Below are 23397 nucleotides of genomic sequence, written 5' to 3'. Positions count from 1 at the left end.
TTCAATCCAGCCTCTGCTAGACAACCTAAATGCAAAACAGATCTTTCTGGATTGACCCACCTTTCCGGACTTACCTCAGCTGGATACCTGGGGTGGATAACTTAATAGGGAAGCAATGAGAGGCAGAAACTCACAGGAAAAAAAAGGGGGTTGGGATAGGGAGAGGAAGGGGGAGCAACTGAGCTACAGAGCTGCTATAAAACAGTACCTGACCCAAAACTGAAAAATGTAAGGAAAAAGGGGCATCAAGTGAAGGATAGAATTCAAACAAATCATAGGAGCTGGGGGGAAAATTCTGCACAAAAACAGAAAAGATCAAGATTTCCAGAGAAGAAACAAGGAAGGAAGCTTTCTCCTGGAGATGAAACAGATGCACGAAAAATGCAATCTTAAAAATTGTACCACATATACAGGGTAAGAAAGAGATGAAGAGCTGAGAAAATGTGAACAATTAACAGAAGTTACTCTAAAGGTCCGGAAGAAGTTGGACCAAGGGTCAGAGAAGAGACCATAACTATATGTTGTTTATAAAAGAATCACTTTTGGCCCCAAAACACAAATAGATTGAAAGTGAAAGGATGGAAATAAACAAATAGTAACCAAAAAAAAAAAAAAAAAAGAGTTGGGGTAGCTATACTAGTATCAAGCACAATAGACTTAAAGTCAGTAGTGTGAGCAATCTGAGGAAATTAAGAAAACAATTCCAATTATAATAGCAACTAAAGGAATGAACTATCTAGGAATAAATTTAACTAAGGAAGAAAAGGACCTATATACAGAAAATTACAAAACTTTGCTAAAAGAAATCAAAGATGATTTAAATATAGGAACGGCTCCTGAATGTGATGGAGTTGGACTCAGATGTGACCTCTCCACACATGCCTCTTCTGTCACTTTTACTGAACCTGTGGTTGGCACTGGGGTTGGTGTATGCTCAGGAGACTTGAATCTCTGGACTGTTCATGGGCCAGCTGGGCCCTGAGCCTCAGCAGAGTTGCAACACCTACTCTCCAGGTCATTGGGTTTACCCAGGTCAGCTGACGGGGAGGTGAGAACAGTCAACCACCACACCAAGGAACCGAGAGTTTCTACAACTGCAAGCAGGAGAATCACATCCATTAGCCACATGGGATCTAAGTCCCCTCTGGATTTAGAGATGGAGCGGACATTGCCATCCCAGGGTCCACAAGATGGAGGAATATAATATGGATTGGAGTGGACTTGCTGGTATTCTACTATAGACCTGTTGTGACTCTAGCAATGGAAATTGTATCTTTGATGTGGAGATGGCGGCCACAGAGGGCCACCGTCTCCCTGCAGAGGGCAGGGAGAGGGAGGAAGAGGTGTGATATGGGGCATTTTCAGGACTTGGAGTTGTCCTGAATGATATTGCAGGGACAGATGTAGGACACTGTATATCCTGCCATACCCACTGGATGGATGGGGGAAAGTGTGAACTACAATGTAAACAGGTACATGCGGTGTGGCAGTGCTCCAGGGTGTATTCACCAAATGCAATGAACATGCCTTACTGATGAAAGGGGATGTTGATGGGGGGGTGTGTGGGGTATATGGGAACCTCTTAGTTTTTTAATGTAACGTTTTGTGTGATCTATCTTTGAAAAAAAAAAAAGACAATAATAAATAAATAAATACAGGGAAGGCCATTCCGTGTCATGGAAAAACAAAAAACAGAAAATTATAAGTGTTGTAGAGGATATGGAGAAGTAGGAACACTCATTCATTGCTGCTGGCAATGTAAAACAGTGCAGCCACTGTGGAAGATAGTTTGGCAGTTCCTCAGAAAACTAAGTACAGAATTACTACATGACCTGACAGTCCTTTTACTAGATACATATCCAAAAGAATTGAAAGCAGGGACTCAGATAGTTATATACCAATGTTCATAGTGGCATTATTCACAATGCAATATTATTCAGCATTAAAAAGAAATGAAGTTCTGGCTCACATGACAACATGGATGAACCTTGAAGTCATTATGGTGCATCAAATAAGCACACAAAAGGACAAATATGGTGGAGGCGGCAGACTTGGCCCCAGTGATTAGGGCATCCGTCTACCACATGGGAGGTCCGCGGTTCAAACCCCGGGCCTCCTTGACCCGTGTGCAGCTGGCCCATGCACAGTGCTCATGTGGGCAAGGAGTGCCCTGCCATGCAGGGGTGTCCCCGCATAGGGGAGCCCCACACGCAAGGAGCGCCCCATAAGGAGAGCCACCCAGTGCGAAAGAAAGTGCAGCCTGCCCAGGAATGGTGCCGCACACTCGGAGAGTTGACGCAGCAAGATGACGCAATGAAAAGAAACAACAGATTCCCATGCCGTTGACAACAACAGAAGCAGACAAAGAAGACGCAGCAAATAGACACAGAGAACAGACAACTGGGGTGGGGGGGAAGGGGAGAGAAATAAATAAATCTTTAAAAAAAAAAAAGGACAAATATGGTATGATCTCACTGATATGAAATAATTAGAATAAACAAACAGAGTTAGAATTTAGAATATAGGTTATCAGAGGCTGGGGTCTAGGTAAATAAATAAGGAGTTAATGCTTGATTTGTACAGAATTTCTATTGGGTTGATTGTAAAGTTTAGGAAATGGATGGAGATAATGGTAGTGTAATTAACAGCATGGAATTATATATGTAAATATGGTTAAGTGGGAAATTTTAGATAGTATACATGTTACTAGAATAAATATTAAAAGATAAATCATAGGAGTATAGACATAATGAACCCTATTTTAAATGATGAATTATAGTGAATAGTACAATTATAAAAATGTTCTTTCACGAATTATAGCAATGTACTACACTAATATAAGGTGGTAATAATAGGGGATATTTTGGGGGAAAAATACAGCCTAATGTAAACTACAGACTATAGTTAATACTACAATTATAATATCTTTTCGCCAAATGTAACAAAGCTACCACACTAATGCAAAATATTAATAAGGGGGAAGGGGTATATGAGAACACTATATTTTGTACAGGATTTTTTTCTGTGCAAATTTCAAGAACTGTAACATATTTCAATGACTATGGCACAGAAGATTTTCTACCAGAAAATCAAAGGGAAAATTTAGGGCCACAATTCTTTTATGAGTTTCCTTCTTTTATAACTACAGTCATTTCTGCTAGAATGTGATAAATATGTTCTGGGAAAAAAATCCTTGAGTTCTACAAATCATAATCAAAAATAACAAGATTCATGGGAAAAACAGACTTGAGGTAGATTACTCAAAATCAGTGCAACTCTGTAATGAGAAGCCTTAACTGAAATACTAACAAATCCTTAAGAAAATACTAGCACAGTTAAATCTAACTCCTGTTTGCTCTCAGCCATATGGTCTTCAAGCCTTTAATCCTTAAACTCTGGGCTCCTGCTTCCTTATTTGAGATATTAGTTCTTAAGGGCATCTGTTTCAAGTCAAGACCTATTTCACTTAGGTTCAAAGTATGATCCAGAATGTAGATTTCTTTACCAAACAAATAAAAAATGAAATTAAACCTATGGAAAATGTCCTCACAGACATTCACTGCTACAATAGAGAGCTTAACATTGTAGAATGTGGAAAGGGTCTTGAAGCCTTTCATCCAACTACCACTTACCCTAAAAACGGGCACTTCTGCAGACTTTTCAGCATTTTACCTAATATATTGCTTTAATTTTGAGAAAGTTTGTTCTAGATTACTTTAAAATGTTAATATGTTGAGAAAGATTATGTTTGAACTACTGCTACCTCCCCATTATACTGACATCAATCCCACACTTGGTGTGGTAGTCTGGAGCTGTATGTACCCCAGAAAAACATATTCTTAACCTTAATCCATTCCTCTCTGTGTGAGCCCATGGTAAGTAGAATTTTTTGATGAGGTTACTTCAGTCTAGGTGTGGCCCACCTCAAATAGGATGGGTTTTAATCTTATTATGGTGTCCTTTATAAATAGAATGAAATCAAAGAGAGAAGTCACAGGAAGCTGAAAATCAACAGAACCTGGAAGAGAAAGGAGAGGCCACCATGTACATTGCCATTTGACAGAGCCAAGGACCAAGTATTATTGGCAGCCAGTCCCAGGACAGTTTTGGGAAGAAAGCATTGTCTTGATCACATCTTGATATGGACCTTCTCTTAGCCTCCAAAACTATGAGCTAATAAATTCCCACTGTTAAGTCAACCTATTGCAAAATACCTGCTAAAGCAGCCCAGGAACCTAAAACAATTATCACATATAAGCTAATTTGTATAATAGAAATAAGCAGTACAGCAAATAGACTACATCAAAGAATGGGATTTTTATTTCCTAAAAAATTCTCTTTAGTCATATACTCCAAACTGGCTGCAATCCAATTTAATCTTATTTCCCAGAATTTCCCAAATAGATTTTTGTTCCAGTTAGCTTAAATCATATCCTGTTCCTAGAAAACACAAAATGAGATATCTTGCCTCTGAACTTTTCTTCCTCTTTGCCTGAAATGGCTTCTTCCCACCCAATCTGCCCTCACGACATGCATTAAAAATCTATTCATGGGGGGAGGAGTGGGGTGAGGGGGGTGGGGGGTATATGGGGACCTCATATTTTTTGAATGTAATATTAAAAAAATAAAGACAAAGAAAAAAGAGAAAAAGAATCTATTCATGGGATGCAGCTGTGGCTCAACTGATAGAGCATCCACCTACCATATGGAGGGTCCAAGGTTTGATACCCAGGGCCTCCTGACCCATGTGGTGAGCTGGCCCATGCGCAGAGCTGTCGCGTGCAAGTAGTGCCATGCCACGCAGAGGCACTGCTGCGTAGGGGAGCCCCACATGCAAGGAGTGCACCCCACAAAGAGAGTCACTCCACGTGAAAAAAGTGCAGCCTGCCCAGGAGTGGCACTGCACAAACGGAGAGCTGATGCAGCAAGATGACACAACAACAATAACAAAAAAAGCGAGTTTCCCAGTCTCGCATTACAAGAATGCAAGTGGACACAGAAACAACACACAGCGAATAGATACAAAGAACAGGCAACAGGGGCAGGGAAAGGGAGAGAAATAAATAAAACAAATCTTTAAAAAAACCCAAAAACTATTCATTTTTAAGACCTAATTGAATGCCACATCATCCATCATGATTTTTATGATTACTCAGTATGAAGGAATTCTCTCCTACCACTTCTAAGTACTCAGTCTGAACCAAACATCATATCATTACATCCTGTTTTATATTTGTCCTAATATGCCCTTGAAGACAAGAATCAAGAGAGTTTTGTTGAAATTTATATTTTTGTAGAACTTTATATCTAGTCAGAAAGTACTCAACCATTGGTTCAATTTGTTTAATGTTTCATTTTTTGTAAAAACCAGTTTAAATTCACTGACATAAAGCCAATGAAACTGTCATAGCTATCAAAAGATTTTAAAAATATAATACACCATGTATAGCATGTAGTTCCTTCAAAGTCTACTAAAAAAGAGTAGCAACGAATTAATGCTTGAATCTATAAGCTTGTTCTAATTAATTACTAAAAATATTAACTAGCTATTTCTGAGCATTTACCAAGGGTCAGTCTCTGCTGTGAGAAATTTATGGGTATAAACTCATTTATAGCTCATAAAGCCCTATTAGGTGGATACTATTATTATCTCTATTTTACAGATGAAAAAACTGAGGCAGAGTCTTTCATAGCCATGGATAGGTCAGCTAGTTTGGGAAAGCCTAGAACTCTGGGACTTCATGAGCCATGGCCACGAATTGGCAAGCAGGGGAGGCAACCAAGAGGCAGGAGTAATGCTGGTGGCATGTATCACCACAGGATCAACTTCAACAAATATCACCCAGGTTACTTTGGGAAGGTTACTATGAGACATTACTTGAACAGCAACCAGAGCTTCTGCCCAACTGTCAACCTTCATAAACTGTGGACACCAGTCACTGAATAAATGGGTAAATGCTGCCCCAAAGAAGACTGGAGCTGTTCCCATCATTGATATGGTATGATCTTGACTACTACAAAGTTTTGGGGAAGGGAAAATTCCCAAAGCAGCCTGTCATTGTGAAGGGCAAATTCCTCAGCAGAACAGCTAAGGAGATGATTAAAGGTATAGGGGAAGGTCTGTGCCTGGTGGCCAGAAGCCACGTGGCGGGAAGTTAATTAAATGCCAACAAATGCTTTAAAAATATCATTAAAAAAAAAAAAGACATTCAGAGAGTTAATAACTCACACAAGGTAACATAGCTAATATAGGCAGGCAGGATTTGAACTTTGAACCTAGGCAATCTGACTTCAGAGTCACATGCTTAACCATATGATATTTAAACTCTCAAAAAAAATCTCTTAAAAAAAAAACACCTTAAAAACACAACAAAAACAATATTGTCACATTTGGGGGAACCATGCTGTAGAAAACCTTGTAAAGGAATATTTTTGTTTGACCCAACTATCTGCTTTCTTTCTCTCTGTGCTTCCTGGCTTACTTTTTTTCCTTCTTTCTTAGAGAAGTTGTGGTATGTTTTATTTCTTTCTTCCCACCCCCAAGATGGCTCCCTTGTCTGTTTGTTGTTTTGTGTCTGTTTTTTTCTCGTTATTTTTTATAGACATCTGCTTGTTGTTTGTTTGTTTTCTTTAGCAGGTACCAGGAACTGAACCTGGGACTTCCCATGTGGGAGGCGGGTACTCAACTGCTTAAGCCACATCCACTCCATGTTTTCCTTATTTTTAAAATGATTTTAAAAGACATTTTTATGTCTTTTCCTTTTTTTTTTTTAAATAAAGTTGTATTTTGCAGTGCCTTTCATGAATTAGGTTCTTTCCTTTCAGTTTATTAGTTTAAATTGACAGTAGGAGAAATAGATTATAATTAATTTTCTAGTCATTCATCAAGGTAATATCAAATGTTGAAAATATAAAATGTTCTGTCCACTAGGGGTAAAAAAAACAGCTAGGGGTACCGAAAGCTTCATTTCATACTTTACTAATGAATGTTAGTAATGTATTTCTTGTTTATTTTTCTCCACTCTTCCTGGAACCAAAAAAAAGTATGCCTCAAACCATGTTCTCCTAAACTTCATATAAACAATCCATGCATCAAATCATTTCTTTTCTCTACTGATTTTGCACAGGACTTTTCTTATGTGCCACTCAAGGCTATTTTATATTAGTTATACACACAAACATCTTGTCTTTCCCATCTAGATCAAGTTCCCTAAGGGTAGAGTCTGAGAACGATTCATATTTGCAATCCTCACATTCTATACTCTCATTTTCTTATGAATGAATGAGACATGGCAATAAGAAAAAGTTTCTGATGCCATTACCCAATACATGGAACAAAGAAAGAAGAGGTTCATAGGGGAAGGCACTGAATTCTTGTAGATGTCTATAGTGCCTTCCAGCAATGTTCTATTCTAGAAGTGTTCTATTCCAGAAATTAGAACTAGGGACATAGATTTGGGGATCATTCAATTTCTACAATATTCTACAGGGTAATTTCTCTCTCCACGAACTGCTGTCAACATCTATCAGGATCACTGAGAGACAAACCCCCCAGACAAAAGGGTTTTGGGGGCCAGTTCCATCAACAGGAGACAATCTTTGGGACGGTGAGGGATACATAAGAGGCTGTACCTGCATCTCAACCAAGGAGTAACATCACTGCAAGAGTCTAGACCAGGAGCTTTCACACCATGTAGCCTGAAACCTCCAGAACTAAGCACTGACCAAGACAGGACAGGAAGAGACATTAAAGTTATCCAAGAACAAACCCTTAGGGAATATCTATGTTTAAAGGTTAGATAAAGGAAAAGGACTCAAAGATCACAGGAGGAAAAACAGGAAGTAGAGTTACCTAGGGCAACAAAGGAGGAGTTTCCATAAAAGGATGTAGGCAATTATTTAAAATAACACAAAAGGGCTAAGCAATAAATTTGGTCACTGAAGTAGCAGTCTGTATTGATGTTACCAGAAACAAGTTTCTGCAACATAGAGGGAACAGGAAAGGATTCCTAGAGACTGGAGAGGCAATGAGTGTAATTTACCCTTTAAAGAGTGATAGAAAAGATTCTGGGGGACAGGATCAAACAGGAACAAGAGGTGAAAGAATTAAGTTTTTAAAAAGAGGAGTAATATCTCTTTCCTCCAAGCCAAAACGAAGAGGAAATTTGAGGTGGGTAAGTTCACAAAAAGGCTGGCCTTGACCATAGGGTTAACTATGTGTGTGCGAGGGTTAGGTATGTGGGACCTCTGTATCTCTGCATGATTTTGTGAACCTACAACTTACCTAATAAATAATTTAATTTTTAAAAAGCAGAACGATGCCCAGGCCCAACTGAAATAATAATAGTAATAATAATAATAGTAATGAGAGGGGGTGGGGATTTAGGGGTTTAAGGAGAGTGATGAAGATTTGAAATAATTCACAAAAAATTAGCAATATTTTCTTTTTGGAATTCATAAAATTACTTTAAGCTGCCACAAATACATACTCTATAAAGAATATAGGAGGAGCGGATTTGGCTCAACTGATAGAGCATCTGCCTACCATATGGGAGGTCCAGGGTTCAAACCCAGGGCCTCCTGACCTGTGTAGTGAGCTGGCCCCACACAGTGCTGATGCACATAAAGAGTGCTATGCCATGCAGGGGTGTCCCCCGTGTAGGGGAGCCCCATGTGCAAGGAGTGCACCCTGTAGAGAGAACTGCCCCACGTGAACAAAGCGCAACCTGCCCAGGAGTGGCGCTGCAGACACAGAGAGTTGATGCAATAAGATGACACAATGAAAAGAGACACAGATTCCCAGTGCCACTGACAAAAATGCAAGCAGACACAGAAGAACACAAGCAAATGGACACAGAGAACAGACAATGGGGGGGGGGGGATAAAATAAAATAAAAATCTAAAAAAATATATAGGAAGGGTTTATGCCTATACAAGTCCAAAGATCATGCCATATGTGGCAGTTTGAGATTATTTATGAATCCCAAAAAGAGAAAGATTATGTTTGTAAACTAATCTATTCCTCTAATGTAATATCTTTGATTGTATTGAATTCAGTTGAGGGGACTTGGATTAGATTACTTGTTATGATTGCTTTTAGGACTTTTTGATTCAACTACATCAGTAGGGCATGAATCAGGTTGAGTCCCCGTCCACTTGTTGGGTCTGATATAAATGGACACTCACACAGACACACACAAGGAGAGAGAGTTCTGCCATTTTTCATCCTGCCTCGTGACAGAAAGGAAGGCATGAGAGGATGGGGCCCTGGGAGAGACAGCCATTCACCTGAGAGTCTGCAGCTAACCCTGGGAAGAGAGCAGAAGAGCTGATACTGATAGAGGAGGTCCAGAAAGAAACAAGCCCTACACCAGTAGAAAGAGGACTGCAAATCACCTGAGCATGAAGCCTCAGAGGCTGGGACCAATGGAGCCCCAAGCGCAGGGTTTCTTAACCTTTTTTGTTCCACAGACCCCTTTGCCAGTCAAATGAAAAACATGGACCCCCTACTAAGTCCACAATATATTGTGTATTATTTAATAAATATATCATGCCTGCACCAACACATCCCCACAAGAATAATGTTTTTTTGCATTTCAATTCAAGCTCACAGACCCCTTGTTAAGAACCTCTGCTCAGGAGGAAGAGGAAGCAGGGGAAGGCAGAGACCAGCCAGAGATGGGCAACCACTTTGCTTCAACATGTGGAAACTGACTTTGGTGAGAAAGCACCTTAAGTTGGGCTTTTTAGGGTCCTGTAACTGTAAGCTTTTAGCCCAAATAAATACCCTTTAAAAAGCCAACAGATTGCTGGTATTTTGCATCGGCAGCCCTTGGTGGACTAATACACCATATTATCCGGAAATCAGAAGGAATACAACACCAAGTTTTCAATAAATGTACTTTAAGCATTAAATACATAAATTACTATTCAGAACAATATAGGCTATTTCTTTATTCAGATTTTTTTATTTAAGAAAGAGACTTAAGTCAACTATTCAAATAGTATACTATGCTCAGCTAGACAAGGAAAATCATGTTCTGTTTAACTTTTCCTCTTCTTTAAAATTAATGATAGATATTCTGCCAATGGGGATATAAATGTTTATAATGTTAATATAATTAACTTTTTTTTAAAGATTTATTTATTTACTTATTTCTCTCCCCTTCCCCCACCCTCCCAGTTGTCTGTTCTCTGTGTCCATTTTGCTGCACGTTCTTGTTTTTGTTCACTTCTGTTGTCAGCGGCACGGGAATCTGTGTTTCTTTTTGTCGCATCATCTTGCTGCTTCAACTCTCCGCGTGTGCGGCGCCATTCCTGGGCAGGCTGCACTTTCTTTCGTGCTGGGCAGCTCTCCTTATGGGGCGCACTCCTTGCGCGTGGGGCTCCCATATGCGGAGCGGGGGACACCCCTGCGTGGCATGGCACTCTTTGCATACATCAGCACTGCGCATGGGCCAGCTCCACACAGGTCAAGGAGGCCCAGGGTTTGAACCTCGGACCTCCCATATGGTAGACGGACGCCCTAACCACTAGGCCAAGTCCACTTCCCATAATTAACTTTTAAAAGAGTGTCTACAAACTTTACAAAACTACTTCAGTGAAAATAATTTGATTCATTACTAAAATCTTTGAAATCTGCTGAAGTAGCTAAATTTTAGCTACAAACTAGAAATCTTATTTAAACTTAAATTGCCAGAAGACAGTTTTTTTGAGTACTATTACTCTTCTTGAATTTGGTAACTGTTAGAAATTTGCAATTAACAAGCTGTACCTCAGTTTCCCCTGGTATGCATTGGCAAAAAGGTAAACCCCCTCCCCTGTGTGGCACTTTCCCACAAGTTAAACAAAGGAACCCCTAGAGACAGGAGTAAAGGGAGATAGAGATCTTCACCATCTGCATATCAGAGGGAGATGGAAATCTTTACTACCTCTACCTGTTTATCAGAGGGAGAGGGAGACAGAAACCTTCACTATTTACAAACCCTTTAAAACCTTACAGATCAAAAGAAACATTTGCTCCTGCAGCATTCCAAGAACCCATGGACTTCCTCAACCCCCTCCCACTACCTCACTCAGACCCTTAACACCCCTCCCACTAACTATCATTTCTCCACCTAGGAAAGTTCTATATAAATTCAAGTCCCCGCCTTCCAGGAGTAGGCTGAAGTACTCTCTTCAGACCCCCACCATGCTGGTGGGAGGACTGAAGTCTGTTCTTCAGACCCCCTCCATTGGGAGAGCTTCTTAATAAATAAATTCTTTGCTTATGTCAATTAGTCTCCGAGTCGCAGTAAGCACAGTATTTTCTGCAACAGTAACAAATATTTAAACTAAAAGTATTTCAAATTTTTATTAACAAACAAGACTAGAAGGAAAGAGGAAGAAAGCTGGCTGAGTGAGAAAAAAAAAAGCCTTCTGACTTGAATTGTTAACCACTAAGCACTAAATTCTGACAGGAAATGAACACTTAAGTATGTAAAGTAATCATAAAGAACAGGCAATCTTACTCCTCAACAAAAAATATGAACCTGAGGGGAAAGTTTTTAAATAGGGAAGGAAGAATGGTGTGTGAAAATTAAGTTGTTTCGTGACAATGCGTTGTGCTAAAGACTTCCAAAGTCAGTGTATTACTAGTGTTCTGCTTACCTCCTTTTTGACCTACAACAAAGCAGACTATTTTCTTATATACAAAGTGATGAAATCTTAGTATTAGTAAAAGGGCTTAGAACTTTTATTTGAAAAGAAAAATTCTTGGTTTGAGAACCTATGTACAAAGACAAAAACTAAAAAAAAATAACTCTACTTCCTCTTTTATATGGCAACTTTCCAAATTTTAAATCTTATTCCTGAAAGGGATCTCAGAAATTATCTAGTCCAAACCAATTTTATTTCAAAGATGAAGAAATTCAAATCCAGAGGGTGATTTATTTCCAATTAATGTTCTCTTTTCTAGGCAAAATATCTCTAATCCTTTCAATAGTTCATTAAATGACAAAGCTTCTAGATCCTGAACACTGTAGTCTTCTCTTTTCAAGACATGCTAGTTTACCAATGGCTCTTCTTAGAAAATGGTGCTCAAACATAATTATTAGATGGGATTTTAATAGAGCAGAGTATAACAGAATGATTAAAAACTACACATTTCCTCAGTCATGTTGCAGCTGGATTCCTTTAAGACTTGGTCAGTAACCTAGGCCACTTCTCAATTTAGACAGTATGCCAAAAGCTACTGATGTAATATATGGTAGTAATCTAGCTCTATTCTCTCATTGATCAACTGACCAAGTCACGTTATTTTTGCTTACCCAGCCTTGATTCATGTCTCATAACCCATCTGCTTACTCCTTTGATCATTTCCTCTATACTTTAACTAAAGTCCAGAAACATGTTTCAACTGATAATACTGATCCTTCTCAGAAGGCTGGTTTGTTAATTCCCAAAGTATGAGCAACGAGCAGCTCCGTGCAATTCTGGTGTGACCTGATTACCATGATTTTGCTAGGGGAACTTTCTTCATATCTTCAGGAAGCTACCTATCCTCAATATTCCTGTAGACACTTTCTTAAGACCCTCCCCTCCACGCACACACACACCAAGTAAGGAAAATATCAAGATGATACTATAACAAATATTAAAAACAAGCAGGATCCTCTTTTCCAAATGGAACCATGAAGGGTGTCAAAGAGAATAATGTTCCTGCTGTGCCGGAAACCCTTAAGAAAAAGCGAAGGGGGATGCAGATGTTGTGACTCAGGTAATTGGGCTCCTGTCTACCATATGGGAGGTCCAGGGTTCAATTTCCAGGGCTCCCTGGTGAAGACAAGCTGGCCCATGGGGAGTGCTGGCCCATGCGGAGTGCTGCCCCACGTGGAGTACTGGACTATGCAGGAGTGCTGGCCTGTGCAAGAGTGCTAGCCTGCACAAGAATGCTGGCCCATGTGAAGAGCTGGTGCAGCAGGAGACACAACCAAAAAGAGACACAGAGTACAGACAATAAGAGACACAGCAAACCAGGAGCTGAGGTGGCACAAGAGATTGTGCACCTCTCTCCTACCCTGGAAGGTCCCAGGATCAGTTCCCAGTGCTGCCTAAAGAGGAGACAAGCAGACACAGAAGAACACACAGCAAATGGACACGAAGAGCAGACAGCAAACACAAAAACAACGAAGTGTGTGGGAGGGGGAGAAATAAATAAATAAATCTTTTGAAAAAAGGAAAGATAAAGCAAAGGAGTTTTGCTGAACTGAAGATTAAACACTTGAGAAAATTTGCCCAAAAGAAGCTTCTAAGGGCAAGAAGCAGCTTATTTATGAAAAAGCTAAGCAATATTATAAGAAATGTAGGCGGATGAACAGAATTAAGACTGGAATGACTAGAATGGCAAGAAAAGCTGGCAACGTCTATGTATCTGTGCAACCCAAACTGGAATCTGTCATCAGGATCAGAGGTATCAATGGTGTGAGCCCAAAGTTCTGGAAAGTGTTACGGCTTCTCTGTCTCAATGCCAAATCTTCAATGGCACTTTGTTAAGCTCAACAAGGCCTCAGTTAACATGCTGAGAATTGTGGAATCATATATGGCCATGGAGGTACCCAAACCTGAGGTAAGTGGATGAAGTGATCTATAAGCATGGTAATGGCAAAATCAGTAAGAAGCCGATTGCACGATCTCTTGGTAAATACGGTACCATCTGCATGGAGGATCTGGTTAATGAGATCTATACTGTTGAGAAACATTTCAAATAAGCAAACAACTTTCTGTGGCCCTTCAAATTATCTTCTCCCAGAAATGGAATAAAGAAAAGGACTACCCATTTTGTAGAAGGGGGAGATGCTGGCAACAGGGAAGACCAGATCAATAAATAGTATTATTAAAAGAATGAACTAAGATGTCTACCATGATTATTTTTGTAATCTGGTCAGTTAATAAATAGTGACTGCTTTCAAACTGGGAGGAAAAAAAAACAAGCAGGAAAAGATGTACGCAGGGATACAATGAAAGGAGTGTACATGGGTATCCCTTCTGCCCAAATCAAAGAAAAGGTTGGAAAACACAAGTTTAACTAGAAGTGACCAGTCTTAACTAAAGAGTGCAGCTGGAAAAGGAAGCAATGTTTTATAGCAAAAGCATTAGCAATCTATGCTAGAGACTGTTGCCAGGGCACTCTGCCTATTTTTAACTTTTGCTATTTGTCTTGTCATCTTCCCAACTTCACAGGCCCCTGAGGTATGAAGAAACTTTAAAGTCATCTAGTCAAGAGATCCCAAATGTCAGTCCAGGGAATAGTAGATTGGCCACATCAGAATCACTTAGAGAATTTTCTGAAACAAAACAAAACAAAACAAAACACCTTTTCCCCAAAATTCCACACTCCTTCCCCTACCTCAAACTCTTATCCTCACCTCATCACCACCACCATCACAAACACAAAATCAGGACTAAGTAGGCCTAACCTCTCCAGGATATTGTGACATACAGCTAAATTTGAGAAACTATTTGACCTATGACCTGTAACAGGAACTTATTATTTTGAAATCAGCATGTTCTATCCTATCTCTGTAGAATATTTTTTAAAATGAAGGGCTTTTGAGTCAGACGAGTTTGAATACCAGAGTTTTGCAACCTCCAATAGTAAACTCACCCTGACGCAAATAGTTCTGTGGCCCTCTCCTTAATCTCTAACTAACTTATTATAGAAATTTTAAAACACACACAAAAGAAGACCAACTATAAAGAACACCATGCATCCATCACCATCATCAACATTACCAACATAAAGTCAATCTCGTTTCACCTATAAACCAACATAAAACCAATCCTGCTTCATCCATAAATTCCCCTTCCCTAGCTCACCACTGGATTTTATTAAAGCAATCCCAGGCATTACTGTATTTCATTTGTATATTCTTCAGGATACATCTCTAAACTATAAGAACTTATTTAACTAATCGCAATTCCATTATTATGCCAAAAGAGTTAACAATGGTTCCTTAACTTTTTTTTTTGAGATACCAGGGGCCTCATATGCAAGAGGCCGGTGCTCAACCATTGAGCCACATCAGCTCCCTCATCTGTTTGCTTGTTGATAAGCTCACTGTCTACTTGTTTGTTTTTGCTCATTGTCTGCTCCCTGTTTTTCTTTCTTTTTCTTTGCTCATTGTCTGTTTTCTTTAAGAGGCACCAGGAACTGAACCCAGGACCTTCCGTGTGGGAGATGGACACTCAACTGCTTGAGCCACATCTGTTCCCCCTTAACTTGTATTTTTTTAAGATTTAATTTTTCATTTCTCGCTCCTCTCCCCCATTGTTTGTGCTTGCTTTCTGCTCTCTGTCCATCATGTGCTCTGTGTCTGCTTATTTTCTCTTTAGGGAGGCACCAGGAACCAAACCTGGAATCTCCGGGCCCAATCATTTGAGCCACCTCTGCTCCTTGCTTGCATGTCTCTCATTGTGTCTCCTCATTGCGTCATTTCGTTGCATCATCTTGTTGCATCATCTCACTGTCTTGTTCATCTTCTTTAGGCAGCACTGGAAACTGAACCCGGAACCTCCCATATAGGTGAGTACCCAACTGCTTGAGCCGCATCTGCTTCCCCTCCCTTAACTTCCCTTAACTTTTTAAAAAGATATTTATTTATTTATTTCTCTCCCCTCCACCCCCCACCCCAGTTGTCTGTTCTCTGTGTCTATTTGCTGCATCTTCTTCTTTGTCCACTTCTGTTGTTGTCAGCAGCACAGGACTCAGTGTTTCTTTTTGTTGCATTATCTTGTTGTGTCAGCTCTCCGTGTGTATGCGGCACCATTCCTGGGCAGGCTGCACTTTCTTTCACGCTGGCGGCTCTCCTTACAGGGCGCACTCCTTGCACATGGGGCTCCCCTACACAGGGGACACCCCTGCGTGGCAGGGCACTCCTTGCGCACATCAGCACTGCACATGAGCCAGCTGCACACGGGTCAAAGAGGCCTGGGGTTCGAACTGCGGACCTCCCATGTGGTAGACAGATGCCCTAACCACTGGGCCAAGTCCGCTTCCCTCCCTTAACTTCTTAACATCTCAATTTTCCTCTACTTTAAAATATGGACAGGTCACTCTGGCCTCACAGAATTCTTAGAGCTCCCTAATGACTCAAATGACTGTAAAACAAAAAAGGAATTGTTAAGAACATAACTGCACAGAAAAAAAAAGTATGTAGGTCTTTAGTTCTGAGCCCCAGTCTTGGATTTTTAAGTTCTGAGCCCCAGTCTTGGATCTCTGGATAGTAAATAACCCTTGGCTATCCAGAAAAACCTCAGCTTGTTTAAGATGATAACCCCGGTTCACCTGGAACAGTAATTTCAGTTCACCTCAGACTGTTTCCCTTAATATATAAATGACTTTCCAATGTTAGGAAGATTAGAATTAATAAAATAAACCAAGTCATTCATAAATACATATATTTTTAAGTTGCCTTTTTCTTTTTTGAGGTACCGGGTCTGGGGATTTACCCATGGACCTCATATGTGGGAAGCCAGTGCTCAACCACTGAGGCACATCAGCTCCCCTGAGTTAGTTTTTTCATTTGTTCGCTTATGGGGTTTTTTTTTTTCCTTGTTTGTTTGATTTTAAGAGGCAGCAGGGACCGAACGCTGGACCTCCCATGTGGGAAGCAGGTGCTCAACCACTTGAACCACATCCACTCCCTTATATTTTTGTGTTAAATTCAAGATAATTATGTGTTATGGCTACAGTGTTTAAGAGGTGTGATACAAGAAGCAGGATAGTCTAAAAGTGAGACTTGAATGCTTTCTCTGGGTTGCCTGGACAATAAGGGGCTCTGCTTCCACTTGCAGGAGACCTGTGTCCAAGTAAAACTCCCTACAAGACCTGGGGCATCCTTTTCTCTGACAGCAGAGACTGCAGCTTTCCATTACCCCAAGATCTCCAGGTTCTGGGCAGTTGCTCTTTCCAAATAATTTCTGTAATCAGCTAACGCTCGCAAATGTAGGATGTATGGTGCCAGCTAGTCTTACTATTCCCATAATGAGAAGATGCTCTCATGCTTAATCTATAAAAAAGGAGACCCACACAATAGTGATGGGAGAAGTCTCCAATGGAAAAATGACCCAGATGCAAATCCAACAATGACCTGGCTCCAGCAGGATGGCAGGATCAGGGAGATTGGTGCCATCATTTTTTTAAAAATTGAGGTAAAATTCTCATGACATAAAATTACCATTTAACCATTTTAAGTGTACAATTCAGTGGCCTTTGGTCCATTTAGAATATTGTGCAATCATCACCACTATCTAATATAATGCCAAAACATTTTTATTATACCAAAAAGAAACCCATACCCTTTAAGCAGTCGCTCCCATTCCCCCATTTTGTCAGTCCTCAGCAACAACTAATCTACTTTGTGTCTCTATGGGTATACCCATTCTGGACATTTCATATAAATTACTGTGTCTGGCTTCTTTCCCTTAGCATAATGTTTTCAAAGGTCATCCACATTATATCATGTGTCAGTACTTCATTATTTTTATGGCTGAATAATATTCCATTGTATACACAGGCATCTTGTTTTCCAATCATCAGTAGATGACCATTTAGGTTGTTCATACTTTTCAGTTTTTATGAATCATACTGCTATGTGCAACTCAATTTAAAAATGGGCGATGAACTTGAACAGACATTTCTCCAAAGACAATATACAGATGGCCAGTAGACACATGAAAAGACATCCAACACATCATCATTCATTAGGAAAATACAAATCAAAACCACAATGAGATACTACTTGACACGCACTAGGATGGCTACAACTAAAACAAAATAAAACAAAACAGAAAATAATACATATTGGTGAGGATGTGAAGTAATTGGAACACTCATTCAGGGCTGATAGGATTGTAAAATGGAGCAGTTACCATGGAAAACAGCTTGGCAGTTCCCAAAAAAGTTAAACATTGAATTAATTACTAGAGGACCCAGCAATTCCACCCATAGATATATTCTCCTTTGTGGTGATCTTTGACTTCAAGTTTCCCTTTCTCCTTTCAAATACTTCAGGGGGTGACTGTTCTTATTTTGTAAAAATTACCACTTAGTTGGACAAGAAGACATAGAATATTGAGAAAATAATTCTGATTTAAAATGTGTAATTGCCATGTAATTTAAAATTGAAAGGTGTTAGCTTAGTTTTTTTTTAACTAAGTTTATAACTATACTGAAAGATTTAGAATATTTACTGTATTGTAATATATACAGGAATTATTTACATGCTCAGAAAGATTTTGTTTGCTAAGATCACCAGTTTGCCCTATAAATTTAAACTTCTGAAGTGCTCAAAAGAAAAATCTAAAGTATTAACTTTTAAAATAGTTTAATTTTTTTAAGATTTATTTATTTATTTATTTCTCTCCCCTCCCCCCCCCACCCCGGTTGTCTGTTCTCTCTATTTGCTGCGTCTTCTTCTTTGTCCACTTCTGTTGTTGTCAGTGGCACGGCAATCTGTGTTTCTTTTTGTTGCGTCATCTTGTTACGTCAGCTATCCGTGTGGGCGGCGCCATTCTTAGGCAGGCTGCACTTTCTTTCACGCTGGGTGGCTCTCCTTACGTGGCGCACTCCTTGTGCGTGGGGCTCCCCTACACGGGGGACACCCGCTCATGGCTCGGCACTCCTTGCACGCATCAGCACTGCGCATGGGCCAGCTCCACACGGGTCAAGGAGGCTGGGGTTTGAACCACGGACCTCCCATGTGGTAGCCGGATGCCCTAACCACTGGGCCAAGTGGTTCCCTAAAATAGTTTTAAATGCTAGGGAAATATTGCTAAGTTTGTAAATGGGAGTTGTTTTGAAGGGAAATTTAGTTCCTATACTGACAGAGCAATAACCAAAGACTTAAGGAGGTGGCTGTTCTTATTTTATTAAAAATACATAAAAATTTATATAAGTTAAATTTAAAGTCTTCCAAAATCTTATTTTATTTGTAAATTGTATAAAGTAAATATTAAAACCATAACTATAAATCATCTTTCTGTACACAAAGAGACACGCTTGGACATAAAAAACTGACACTGAAAAATAAATATGAATGTAGCACCCAAAAGTGAACACAATATTGCCTGACATCAGACTACTTCTGATGAAGCCTAAACATTGCTTAACCTTTTTTGATAGCCATATCACAATTGTGACCGATGTACAACTTACTATTAACTATATCTCCTATATTTCCCTACATTTTAGAATTTTCTGTTTATTTTTACCAAGTTTAATCTTGTTACAATTTATCCATCACACGTCAGTGTTTTCCCAAAAGTGCATCAAGAAATGAATGTATTGGAAAGCAGATGTGGCGCAAGTGATTGGGCTCCCATCTACCATATGGAAGGCCCCAGGTTTGATTCCCAGGGCCTCCTGGTGAAGGCAAGCTGGCTCACAGCACAGAGAGCTTACTGCCCATGCCATGGAGAGCTGATGGCTCGTGCCGTGGAGAGCTGGCACAGCAAGATAACGTAGAGGAAAGATAGAAAGATGGCTTAAGCAATTGAGTGCCTCTCTCCGACGTCAGAGGTCCCAGGATCAGTTCCTGGGACCTCTCCTCCTAAAGAGAAGACAAGCAGACACAGAAGAACATGCAGTGAATGGACACAGAGATCAGACAGCGAGCGCAAGCAGCAAGGGGGGCGAGATAAATAAAATAAAATAAATCTTAAAAAAAAAAAGCGAGAAGGCCCTATTTTCTAAAAAAAAAAAAAAGAAACAATGTAGTTAGTAATGATCAACGTTTTAAAAAATGAAATAGAATGGAAGACAAAACATCACATCACTCCACTCTTAGGGTAAATGCAATTTCACAAAACATTTCTTTTGACCATTTTACATACTTATATACTAGGTTGCCATGCACAATGCATTTCTTAATGCCTGCTGTGCTCAAAATACAATGGAAAAAACATTGCACTTCTTAAGATTTCTCTGCATTCTGATCAAGTCATACAAAAACTACTTATCTTTTTTTTAGACATTAATACCAGCTTCCTTCTTCCCCAAACAACCAAAATGGCTTTTTAACATAAACCTATCCAAATAATTCAAGACTCATTCTTCCTTTCCTAAATGCTAGTTGACTCCCAAGGCAAAAAATATTACTAAGTGCTAATCTAATTAGCTGAATGATGTAATTCACCATAAGGTGAAAATGAGGTTTAAACATTCCTCTGGACCAGAGCTATCATAAGAGGAAAGTACAAATCTGCAATGATGGACTATGTAGGAAAGGGAGAAGTGTAAGCCCTGCTGCCTCTCTTCTGAGCAAAGACATACTGTCCCACCCACTCCTTCATTAATTATTTCAGATAGCAAGACTACATGAACTCCGAAACTACAATATATAGGCTTTGCTCCATTCTTCATTTTTATCAATATGGGCTTTTAGGTAAAGTCCTTTCAATGACTCTTCTGTTTTCTCTCTAGGGAGATTTTTCATTCATTCATTTATTCATGGTTTAAAACAACAAAAATAATATGCACAAGAATTTCTATAGTGGGGTTAAAAACCAAAATTCTTTGTTAGTCCTGAAAAATAAAAGAGATGAGGAAGAGAAAAAAGAATCGTATATACTGAAGAGACATGGAGAAACAAAAATTATCTTAAATGTCTCTCAGCGGCAGCTGGATCCTAGATAGAGGGCTTCTTTTTAAGGTTATAATCTTAGAAAAAAATATTATCAATAGCAAGCAATTTTTCAACTGCCCTAAGCACATTTAATCCTTTGCCAATTTAATCTAAGAATCACAGCACACTTGTGAGCAAAGAAAACAAGATTCAAAATAAAAATATTTCTTTTCCCTAATAAAATATATACATAAATATGAGCTCTGTTTTATACTACTAAGTTTGAGAAGTTAGTAAGAAAAGACTATACCTGAGATATTTGGCCCTGGACTTTTGTAAGCTGAGTTGTTCGAATATTTAAAGACTGGCTTCTTGTTACAGTTGCCCCAGAAAGGGATTTTCCATTCACTTTTCTTTCGAGGTGACAATTTGCTGGTAATAATCTCTCTTCAAGAAGAACAGCATCCCAAGGATCCTCTGCTAGCAAACTTGGAACATTTTTCTTTTCCTCATGATCCAATACTTCCACATTGTCCACCTTAGGTTTACTTAGAGGATCCAAGTCTAACCAGTCGAATTTACTGATATCCTCAGACTTGGAAGATACCTGTAGATTGCTGACTGTGGCTTTTGAATTTATCTCCAAATCAGTCCTTGCTTTTCCATTTTTTAAAAATTCTGATGTACTAGCTATTTTATCAAATAGCTTTGCCATGTCAGGACTGACTACTGGATGATAGGTAGGTAAGCTTCCTTGTGGATAAAATGGTGTGGTAGGTGTCAAAGGATATGAAAAATATGGAGACTGTCCTGGAAGACTTAAATATATAGGTTCTGTGGATGGAAAAGCAGGCATTCTTGGATTGAAGCCATTTTGGAATGCAGCCTGTTTACTGTAAGTTGAGGGGTAAACAGAAGGTAAAGTATAAGTGGAAGACCCAGATAATCCAGGTGGCCACTGTACTCTCTGAACAGTAGGCCTAAGATAGAACTGTGCTGAAAACGAAGGGCTCAAAACAGGAGTAACTGGCAACACAGGTGTTTTTCTAGTTTCAAAACTGTCGTCCAACAACAGTTTCTCAAGTTCAGCTTGAGTAAGCTTTTCTACATCAATATCTCCTCTTTTTTGGGAATCCGATTCAGGAAACACCATCAGGTCATAATCCTGTTTGTTATGAATTTGTGCTTTTTGTCTGGTGCTGCTTGACAACTCAAAGCCTCTCTGATTATCAGTCACTTGTCTATCTTTTTGCAGTTTTGCTAATGCCTCTGCTTCCATCTGTAATGCTTCTTCTTTGCCCACATCTTTTGTTCTTGTTTGTTCCATTGATGAAGATGAACATTCTTTAAATCCGTTCTTGCTGGATATCTGTGCCATGTCCACTTAAGTGACCAAAGCTATCTTCTCCTAATCTACTTTTTTTCTTGTAGTTCCCAAAATAGTAAGACCTATACATAAAAAGAAACATAATACTCAATTAGATTTTCTAAACACAAATCTGTTTGCAATTGACCTTACGGTTTAAAATTTGATGCCACTTACAAAAATACACTACAAAAAATAAAATGGACAGTTAGGGGAAATCTGAGTGAAGAAACATTTTAAAAATACCTTATACACTGTTGGGTTTAGACATACATGAATTTACCCAATTCCCTGATGTAAGAGGAAAGCTGGCTCAGTAAATGAACTCAAGAAGTTTTTACTTCAGCTTTCACAATGGCTGCCATTAATCAGTAGCACTTTTTATTGGTAGAATTCTTGGCATGAAATGATTTAAGTGCTAGTTGCCTATTTTCAAAAATTCAGATAGGGTTTTCAGTCATGCAAACAGCAAGTTAAAATGGTTTTGATATTTTGGTATTTGTTAAATTGCTCAAAGGTCAATTAGCAATAAAACATTCAATATCTAATCAATAAAACCCAAGCACTTCTGCTTTAACATAATATCATGTGAAAAAGTGATTAAGGGATTATACTATTCTAGGATTATTAAACATTTACAAAGTAATATAGATTAGAATAATAAAACAGAAATCCTAAGGCTATACTCAAAGGTTAAATTATGGCAGAATTCATCAAATAGGTTAGATCATACTTCTATTCTGATTGTCTGCAATTAAATCAATAGTTATAACACCAGAATTTATCTTTTTAAGCTGCTAGACCATTTTTATTCATGAAATAACTACAAGATAGTTTATTTTTAAACCTTCTCATAGATCGGTTCATAAAATGTACACTTCTCTATTTAAGACAAACATTTGATTCAGACCAAGAAGCAAAATATAACCTAGTAGAGTCTTAATTAACAACTGTGCATTAGAGAGCACCATTCCTGCTTCTAATTAGTATTATACAGGGGGGTTAAAAGTGGGTTCTGCAGTCACATGGCCTTGGTTCAAAGTGAAAATGTATTCATCCTTAGTTTCTTTTTAGAATTTTTAAATTAAAGATTAATTTTATTTCCTCTCCCCTTCCTCCCCATTGTCTGCTCTCTGTGTCCATTCACTATGTTCTTCTGTGTCTGTCTGCATTCTTGTCATGCAGAACTGGGAAACTGTGTAACTTTTTTTGTTGCGTCATCTTGCTGCGTTAGCCCTCCATGTGTGTGGCGTCACTCCTGGGAGGGCTACACTTTTTTTGCGTGGGGTGGCTCTGCTTGCGGGGCACACTCCTTGTGCATGGGGCACCCCTACACGGGGCCACCCCTGTGTGGCACGGCACTTCTTGCACGCAGCAGTACTGCACATGTGCCAGCTCACCACATGGATCAGGAGGCCCTACTGAACC

The 23397-nt window shown here is 39.2% G+C and overlaps 1 protein-coding gene and 1 pseudogene across 1 annotated transcript in view; one reads left to right on the top strand and one right to left on the bottom strand.

Moving 5' to 3' along the window:
• Window positions 1–23397, bottom strand: part of PIK3C2A (phosphatidylinositol-4-phosphate 3-kinase catalytic subunit type 2 alpha) — a 116568-nt gene that overhangs the window by 71167 nt on the left and 22004 nt on the right. The window contains exon 2 of the mRNA XM_058305678.2: window positions 20914–22052. Within this exon, the coding sequence (XP_058161661.1) occupies window positions 20914–21981 (1068 nt within the window). The 5' untranslated portion in view covers window positions 21982–22052. The remainder of the gene's footprint in view (window positions 1–20913; window positions 22053–23397) is intronic.
• Window positions 12672–13868, top strand: LOC139439732 (large ribosomal subunit protein uL30-like; annotated as a pseudogene).

Source organism: Dasypus novemcinctus, chromosome 10 (assembly GCF_030445035.2).
Source record: "Dasypus novemcinctus isolate mDasNov1 chromosome 10, mDasNov1.1.hap2, whole genome shotgun sequence".
Classification (NCBI taxonomy): Eukaryota; Metazoa; Chordata; class Mammalia; order Cingulata; family Dasypodidae; genus Dasypus; species Dasypus novemcinctus.
Note: the sequence above shows the minus strand (reverse complement) of the source record. Positions and strands in the feature narration are given on the sequence as shown.